Here is a 9656-nt window from a genome sequence, read left to right on the forward strand (position 1 = left end):
TTTGCAAGTTTCGTCAATGGATTATTCAAAATGTGTGCGCATAAAGTAAAGCAAACAGTAACGTCAAGAATATATTTTTGAAATTGTTTATATGAGAGCTATGTATATGCATGCTTACAAAGAAACTGATTCGATCTGTGTTCACAAGAGCCGTTTTAATTAATATACCAATTGATTCATTTACTGTAAGTGTAAGTGTGTATTCCACAAGGGCATTTTAAGTTTGCGACAATTAGAATTCGAGCTTTGACTTTCTTATAAATTCTGTAATAAATTTTGTGCACTTTGGCATACATTTAAAATTAAGTGCAAATAGTTGTTGCACCAATAACCACAACCACAAATTCTCTTACATTTGCCATAGAAAGTAATTTCATACTGTTGCTGACTTTTATCAAGCAATTTTGTTCAATCATATTTGGGTTAAGTCTCTCCTACCCGCACGCCCTTTGGTTTCAGCCTTAGCCTTAGTCTGGTTGCCATTTTCGTGCCGGACTTGCATCTGTCCTTTGAAGAACTTTTCATTAGAAAATTGTAATATTCAGAAAGCAAAATGCCTGGCGGTCAGCCAGGGTAAGCAACTGCATTCATTTTTGAGCTGTAACAAGTTGGTTACAAGCTCTAGTTAATTAACGCACGAAGGTAATTTGCATCACATGATGCGAAAGTTATTACCGCACAACTAAGAGATTTACCAATTTCGCAATTACTTTATTTTAATTATAAAATATTCAACTACCAGGTATTTCAAGCTAATCTTCTAATATCACCTTACTTAATAAGCCTAGTGTAAGCCTTTGTTTTACGCTTTTGGAGTGATTGACGAACAAAATTTGTCAAATTGTAATATGCAATAACTCTTTAATCAAAGATTGTATGCGTGCACATTTATTAGTCCTTTTATTCATTTTGCCTGGAAGTGTTTTTTGATTTATAATTATCATTTATAAAGAAAGGAAAATAAACTAAATATTTTCCTCTCATATGAATATTTACATATATCAAAGAAAAAGTGTTTAGTGCGGATGGCATGGAAAACATGAGAATATTGTATGAGTTTTTGCGCATTTTTCGACCTTGAGGTGAACTGCCAGAAATAACGAAATCAAAATCACTTTTTACAAAGATCTCGGAAGATTAATTTTAGTACGATTGGATATACGAAAAAGTTGCCTATGACCATTTTCCGCTAGTTGGTCTTACGATTTGCTTAATTAACATATTCACTTAATTTTATAGAAATGTATAGCATACTTTTTGGGGCAGAATAAAAGGGGACAACCAACTTTTACTTTATCTTCAGAAGATCGGTTAAATTTTGCTTTTGTGCTTTGTATTTAATTGTAGATATTCTCTGCTCAGATATAGCCACAATTTTGGGCTCAAAACTAAGATTTTCAAACGGAAAAGGAGGCTATAATAAATATTCTATATACATAAGTATTCTATATACATATACATATACATACTTTCATCCGCGGGCATGGCCAGAAAACGACGCTCTTGTTGTAATCGTGAGCAAGTTGGTCGGCCAGCTGATGACAGTGGGTCAAGCTGCGGGTAGTTGAGTGTTTCTCCTGCGGCTCGTCCTTGCGCTGTTGTTTTTGATGTTTCCTCTGTTGGCTCTCCGGTGTAGATGCTGATAAAGAGTCTGCTGACAACTGTTTCGTTTGGGCTCGCTGCTGACGCGACTGCTTTGTTGGGTCAACTCCACCATCATCAAGGTCCACGTCGGTGTCTACATTAATGCCCGCATTTAAAGTCTTTACAATGCTCGTGTATTTGGGTAGCTCGAGTAATTTAATGAAGCCACTTAAATCTGTGCTTCAGCAGCGCCATCATCGGGGTGAAGAAAGAACCAGACGAAAGAAACAGAAACATTTTATATAGCATATAAAAACGGTTGCATATTTAAGCCAGTTGTGTGTGTGTGTGTGTGTGTGTGTGTGTATGTGAGTTCGTGTTGGTGTGTGTGTGTGTGAGCTTGTACTCAAGAAGTGTAGTAAATGTATTTGCTGATGAAGGCAGTGGACTTAAAGTATGTATACAACGCATGTCTGCAGCTCTTTCGGAGTGATTTTAAGGCTTTCCACAGTGCCTGCTAACTGTAGCTGGCAACTGATGTGAGTTGATATAACTGCCAAAATGTACATGTTGCTACATAGTTTTATAAAATGCATGTGCTTGAAACCTATATGCAGCTGCTTTATGGTGATGACACTTGAAAGTCTAGTTGAGCTGCCTTTTATCATAAAGGAATCATTTTATTTCCATTTAAGTTCATTAGCATTTGGGAAAGGGAATTTATATTATTTAACACATTTTAATAGTCAGAATTGTCAAAACTACTTAGCTCGATGTCAAGCAATAAATTAAGTCTAACCCCACATTCCTTCATTCTGCAAATTAATTTTATTTCGTTATAGAATATTCAGTTATTTTCTTATTTTCTTATTTAGTCCTTTAATCCATTAGGAAATAACTTTGCTCTCAATGCAGTAGCTTTCCACTCCACTCCAGCATAGCTACACTGAAATAAGCTGCGCATATACATGTTTTCCATACGCATACCGCGTATGCGTTAGAAACTGGTAGTCTGAACTAACGCTAATGTATGTTACAGGCAGTTGAAGACATCCTCGACCCCATATCTATCCTATCCATATTTTCTCTAGATCGGTATATATTTTTCATTTGTATACCACAAAAAAGTAAGAGTGTGCCGTTCAGAATTATGATCAGGGTATCATCTATCTACGAGAAGTCTTGACTTTTGCAATTTTACTAATTTTCCTTGCAAGTTCTTATAAAATCTATTCAATTGCTGGTAAATGATAAAGCAGAGTTAACTAAGTCAGGCAAGTATACTAAGTTTATTTTTTCCCCGGCACAGTATCCAGCTTTTAATTTGTCGTCTTTCCTGCTCTGGAGGCGATCCAGGGAAATACAATTTATACATTTGTCCGGCCTTTTGTGCCACCACAAATGCTGAGAGTCCTGGCCAAGCCGCGTGGGCATAAACTATGAATTTACTGGGCAAGTCAGGGAAATGCAGGACAATAGGTTTTTCTCTTGCTGTGCTCATGCGGCCAGGTCGTAAATTGCGGCAAATGGAAGGGGAGAAACTAACTGCAACATATGCAACAAAATTCAATTTCAATATTTTTCAGCATAAAAACATGGCAGACTGCAGAAAGAAATTACGGAAAATAGAATTTATTTTGCATGTGGACAACAAAACTAAGATGAGAAAGGAATAGATTAGAAGGGCAGCGTTACGAGCTCAGTTTGGAAATAGAGTTTCTTTGTTGTGTGCTAAAATTAATTACTGCGTTTCAACAGAATTTATATGATTCGAATCTTGAACGAACAGGTAAAACATTAAATTTTCTGCAAATGCTAGCATTTATGGTAACAAACGATATATAGTTTATATTAAAGTAATCAAATTTAAGCATCGACCTGACAAAGAAATATTGTGGCAATCGGCAAGTTCTCTTACAGCCAACTAAAAGGTTCGTCTCCCCCATGTCTTGTCCTCCATGTTTACTTTGAAACTAACTTCGGAAAAAAGCAAACTGAAAGAATAAAACAAGAAGTCGAACTGGCAAACAGATTCACAACCGACGACTAAGCGAAAACTGCGATGGACCAAGTTACTGGCCCACTGGCCACTGGCCGTCTTGGATTGGGCGTGTCCCCTTCTGGCAAAACTGAAGCTTATCGCGATTTGTGGTTATTCATTAGCAGAAATAATCATTATGGCAAACATAAGTGCGCATAAGTAATCAATTTGGCTAACAAGAGTTGCTAAACTGCAGATGTTTCAAGCTTAACTTTAAAGATTAGTCTCAATCGAAATAACTAATATTGGAAAAATGAATAGAACATACAAATTATTGTTAAATAAAATTTAAAGAGTGAATGAAATATTTTAAAAGATACACCATTGCAAATTATTGTAAATTTACTCCACAATTGTGATCATGTACGCTTTTTTTTTCAAATATAATGGATGTTTTTCACGTAGATTATCATTAATAATTATATTGTCAAAGATAACTAGGTATTAATTATAGTAAATATAACTGTACAATGTTGCGAATGTTTGCCTTTTTAAAGTTAAATCTTGTTACAAGTTCCTTTTTATTTCTCTTTTATCATCTTATACTCTGAATCTTTCACATGCCAAAGTAGGCATTCACTTTACAACGTACAATACAGTATATATTCTTGATTAGCCTTAACAGACGAAAATAAATTGCCGTGAAATTGTAAAAAAACGATTTTATATCTATTTTTTACCATATAACGGAGCTTAAACGTCACGCCTAGTGTACACAGACCTAGCTTCCCTTGTTATATTTTTTTGAGGTTTACACTTAGACTAGGGAACATGCCCCGAAAATGTCATAAAGTTTGGACAACAAACACTGCAGTTATTTAAAAATGCATTTCCCATTTCCCATGCGGCAAAGGACAAAAGAAGCACAGTCGCAGTAAAAAGTGCGCAACTTGTGGCGTACAGGTTTGTGTGTGCGTGTGTTTGTTGATCTATGTTTTTGGGAATAAGTTTTTTTTCCAGAGAATCTCAAACTTAGTTTAACAAAAAACGTTATTTATCGTATGTGGAAAATGGATGAAGCTCTTGCTTGAAAATCCTTACTTTTTTATCCGATCTGCCTGAAACGAATTTTTTATGGTCTATGCAAAATTTTATTGAAAGCGTGATTCAATAATGTCCTAGAAATGGCATGGCATGGGTTGACATAACTTGATGTAGCAAAGGGGGATGGATACAAGTGTTCTTATGCCTTGTGGTAAACTGCCTTGTATAAAGTATACATATTCATGATCAGGAAGACGAGCTTAGTTGGCCTAGTCAGGTCCATCTTCCCGTGTTAATGAAATGTGAAATATATATTTTCGTATCTCATACTTAGCACGACACAAATATCGATTTTGAGAATTTGTTAAGAATATATCACAGTTCCAATACCTCACCCACTCCGTTCATTTCCCCTTACATCTTTGGTTGACACACATATGTGCTTATTAAGTTATTCCAGAAAGCATTTCACAAATATGTGGCTAAGGGAGGGAGAAACACTGCGCAGCCAGCAGCGTGTGTTTGCATGTGCGTTTTTCTTGATGTTGCTAAAATATTTGGTCAGGGTATCTCTTAGTCATGCGCTCCCGATCAGAGCTCGGTTAGTATTTTTCTTGCTACCGGAAAAAGACAATTTTCAGGACAATCACCGAAAACCCAACCGCATCGCTTCCCTCCTCCAGGCTGTATTGATGGAAAATAAAAGTAAAATAAATTTAATAAGAAACATCACAGTTTGTGCAAGCAAAATTCTTATTGACAAGCATTAATGATTTCTTATTTAGCGATTATTATTTTCCGACAAGGGAAAAGAGGTCCATTACTTGATGTACGGCTTGAACTATTTTATGTGTATTTACCAGTTTTTTAAGTAAATGTATTTAAAAGGGCGCTTGAAGGGCGACAAAAATTCAACGAATTTTATTACAAAACACACTTCGAATATTTCTGATTGCATCAATCATCCAATTAGGGATTTATATTAATCAATTCCATTAGGAGTAGCCAGTTGCAAGTATAATATATAACATGAGATCACGAAATTCTGTTTGTCACTCTGGACTTTGATATCACAACTCACATACGAAATATGCAAACCAGGTCAGAATATTAAAAAATATGTATGTAAATCAAATTTTATACAAACGTGTGTTCTAATGTTTGCGCCATGTTTGGCACACTGTCCTGCTTGTAAATAAATTTCAAGCAGCTGACTACACAAGTTACATAAAATTTTCAACCAGTTCTAGCCAAGTTCCTTTCCATTAAATGTGGTCACCATGAACGGACTTCGTTATTCATTAAACCACAATCGCTTGACTTCTGTCGAAAATGTTCTAAGAAATACTTGAGAAGTTATTGGAATAAAACTTGACAAATGACCACCTGCGAACTTAAAAATAGTTGGATTCACTTTTTATGAGTGGAAGAAAGAACGATTTCTTTTGGTATGACGAAGATTAAATATTCTTGTTGACATAAGGATTAGAAGAACTTTTATAAAAATACTTTATCTCCGATCCAGCAGAGTAGACTCAAGCACATCATTTTCGACCTTGTTGTTTGATAAAGTGCTTGATTCAGCCGATTGCAGGAAATACCAACCTATGCTAAGTTGCATAACATTGGCCTAAAGATGGGGAGACAAGGCTATATCGGCTCGGATCGAATATATATACTTTATGTAGGAGGTTGAAGGCGTCTGCCTTTATGCGTTACATATTTCGTGTTAGGCTTATAAAAGCCACTGCTAAGGTATAATAAAATACTCATAAGTCAGTTGCAGTCATAAAGTTTTCAAGCGGAAATTGTAAGCTGTCACTTGCCGGGAAAAAATATTTGTGACATCAATGGTCGGCAGGGAGCCCAGGATGCAGGCGAGTATTTATCGTGACATGCGTGCCTGTAATTGAAGGCAATGTAATTAAAGTTGTAAGCACACAGGAAAACATTGAATGCCAGCAAAGTACGCAGCATCTTTGTTGCGCTATAAGACGCAGGACGTGGCCAGAAACTTGCTCGCTGCGCCTTAATTAGTTTAAATAGCATAAAAAAATAATAATTTTTTCATCTTTTTTTCGTTTTGCAGTAGAGCAAAAGTCTGCGCATAATGCATGCAAATTGAGTTTGCACTGGGAACAATTTCTCACAGCCATGAAAGCAAGGCAGAGGGCAGAGGGAACTGTGCTTGGATCTAGTCTTGGTGCTCTTGGCTTATTGTATCTGATGAGTCGTAATATATGTTCCTTTTACTTTGTTTAACTGTTTTGAGAAAACTCGTGACATTTACAACAAAAAATGTGCTTGCACTTTAAGTAAGAGCACGTAGCTGTATGCAACTAAGTAGTATTCTGTTTGGAGTTTTTTAAGCTTAGCTTTAACAGAAATTAAAAAGAAATTTATGGATATTGATCGAAGAGAAACTGTTTTTAAGAAGTATTTATTTCTATGATTGAGTTGGAATGTCTGAATTAAGAACAGATTTGTAAGGCTGTATGACTGAGCGGTTGAGATCAACTGCCCTTTATGTCCATGGTGTTACCTGGCTCAATTAAATAGAATCTGTCAATAAATTTATAAAGAAAGTGTAAATTGCGAGCCAAGGCTAATAAGGCCTCATCAGGGTAAGGTAAGTTACAACAAGTTGACAGAGAGGTCGAGAGGCTTAAATGAAGACATTCTGTCGGCAAATATATGTTTATACTCCCTCATAAAGTATGAATAATATATTGGTTTTGTACACTGTCCGTTTGTATGAACGGACAGACTTGAAAATTTGAATTTTAACTCTTGAATACCAGCATCAGAAGAAGTGTGTAGTTTATATGATTTCATATATGAATGGTATTCTGACAGAATCAGGGCCTTCAAAGTTGAACGTTCAGAAACCACTTGTTTTCTTTTCAATTGGGTTAAATGGATCCAAAATATATAAAAGCCTTAAATATCTCCCAACATTTATTGCAGTTAGTTGCATATATTATTACTTTTTCGATCAACTTTTTAAAGGCTTTTAAAGTCCCTTCATCGATGGCGAATTGGTTTTGATTTTCAGGAGCAACTAGAACCACAAGAACCAGACAAACAAACCAAACGAGGAAAAGCTGCAGTAAAAACAATATAAATCTGTGCGGGTGTAGGTGGTCGTATGTGTGTGTGTGTGTGTGTGTGTGTGTGCTGTGTGTAAGGCTTGGTTTGCTAGTTGTGGTTGTTTACTCACCGACATCACGTAGAAAATCGACGTTGGCATCAGATAAATGCACTTGAAAAAACTCAACGAAATGCTGAAAGCCCTGTTGCACTTGCATCATATCAACGTCGAATGATGAAGGTATTAAAACTGCGACACGCTGAGCCGCTAAAGCTGCAGTGGTTGCTTGTTGCTGTTGTTGTTGTTTTCCGCGGCGTTGACGTTGTTGCCCCTGTTGCCCCTGTTGCCCCTGTTGCTTATGTATGCCGGACATTTGCTTTTGACGTGCCTGACGATCAAGTTCGAGCGCATTACGTTGTTGTTCTTGTTCTTGTTCCAGTTGTAGTTGTCTCTGCTGCCCTGCTGTTGTTTTAGTTGTTGCTGTTGTTGTAGTTGTTGCTGTTGCTGTGACCAAAATTGAATTGCTGCTAAGCGTTATTGCTGCTGCTGCTGCTGCTGTCGTCGGTGTTGACGTTGCCGCGGTTGTTGCAATCGCATTGGACGCTGTCTTGGACACAATGTCAGCTGACGTTGTGGCCGGCTGGAATGGTGAGAGGGTTGGTGTCGAGCTGCTGATGCTGCTGCTGTTGAAGTGGCCAGAGGTGAGGTTCAAGGCGGTGAAGGTGGATGAGGCGTTGTGGGAATTAAGAAAGAAGAAGGCTGTCAACAGCAGAAATAATTTAGCAATTTGACAAATTGTTAACTTCATTTATGTTGCGTGTTTTTCTTGTTGCTGTGGCGGTTGTTTTGTTTTTGTTACTAATAGTTCTTGTTGTCCCCTTAGTTCTGTTTGCAATTGTGTTGCCTTTAAGTTTGCTGCTGCAGTTCCCTGCTCGGACCCAGTTGGCGAGTCATCTCTTAGTCGTTTACATTTTGCTTTCGTTGCTGTTGCTGATTATTGTTGTTGTTGCTAGAGATGCTGTTGTTGTTGCTGTTGCTTTTATTCTGGTAGTTGTTAACGAACTTTGCTCGCGCTTTGTTCAATTTTGTCATAATTGCGTTTCTATTGCTGGCAAATTGCAGTTGCCTGGAAATATAAAAGCAAAATAAAAGCTCAACAGAATGAAATGCATTTATCAGTCGTCACAGTGGAAATGTGCTTGAAATTTGTATAGATACCAAAATGTGAGGTCGTAATTTAAATTGAATTGCTCCAGCTATATATATTCTATATACATAGTGTGGGATATGCTGTCTTAATTAACTTAAATGATTGTATGATTGACCTTTATTCATTTAAATCTTAAGGCAAAGTCATACAGAATATAAATAGTCTTAAACTGCTGATGGCATCCAGATATGCTTGAAAAACAATTTATCGATACAGAATTTTCAAGCCCCTAGCTTCTACAGTCTTCAAGCTCGGCAGGTACAAATATACACGTTTTATAGGGTCGGAAAAGCTTCCTTCTATTAGATTACTTGCACAACACCTTTGTTCCCATTTAACCCTATTTTAATGGGCTCAGTTAGAAACTTAGTAACTTCGTGAGTTCATCTGTTATGTATAGCCTTTAACCTGCAGCAAATCAAAATTCTCCTACAGTTTAACGACGCATTTTCCGTTGTTATATTTCTCGTTTCGTCAGCCAGTTCAGGAGTAGCTTCCACAAATGTATTTTTTTCATTAAAATTTGCGCACACAAATTAATTAAATTACAATTTCAAATTAGTTTAAAAGTTCAGATCGGATCCACACACTCACACACTCGCACACACACACACACACACAGATACTCACAGAGGAGTCTGTCGTGCACGCGCTTCCGCTTGCGCGCCGACAGCGCGCATGCTTTGGCCACAGTTGTTGTTGTTTCTGCTGGCTGACAACATTTTCATGCACGTTTAAGCACTCAC

General features: G+C 37.0%; 1 protein-coding gene across 1 annotated transcript in view; it reads right to left on the reverse strand.

The window, feature by feature from the left end:
• The window catches only part of LOC115764844, a 49961-nt gene extending 41453 nt beyond the window's left edge, over positions 1-8508 (reverse strand). The window contains exons 1-3 of the mRNA XM_030708092.1: positions 8383-8508; positions 7830-8142; positions 1470-1819 (exon numbers count right to left, since the gene is read on the reverse strand). Of these exons, the coding sequence (XP_030563952.1) occupies positions 1470-1819; positions 7830-8142; positions 8383-8508 (789 nt within the window). The remainder of the gene's footprint in view (positions 1-1469; positions 1820-7829; positions 8143-8382) is intronic.
• Between the last annotated feature and the right edge of the window lie 1148 nt (positions 8509-9656).

This window comes from Drosophila novamexicana, unplaced genomic scaffold, assembly GCF_003285875.2.
Source record: "Drosophila novamexicana strain 15010-1031.04,08,12 unplaced genomic scaffold, DnovRS2.1 tig00000870-arrow-arrow-pilon, whole genome shotgun sequence".
Lineage (NCBI taxonomy): Eukaryota > Metazoa > Arthropoda > Insecta > Diptera > Drosophilidae > Drosophila > Drosophila novamexicana.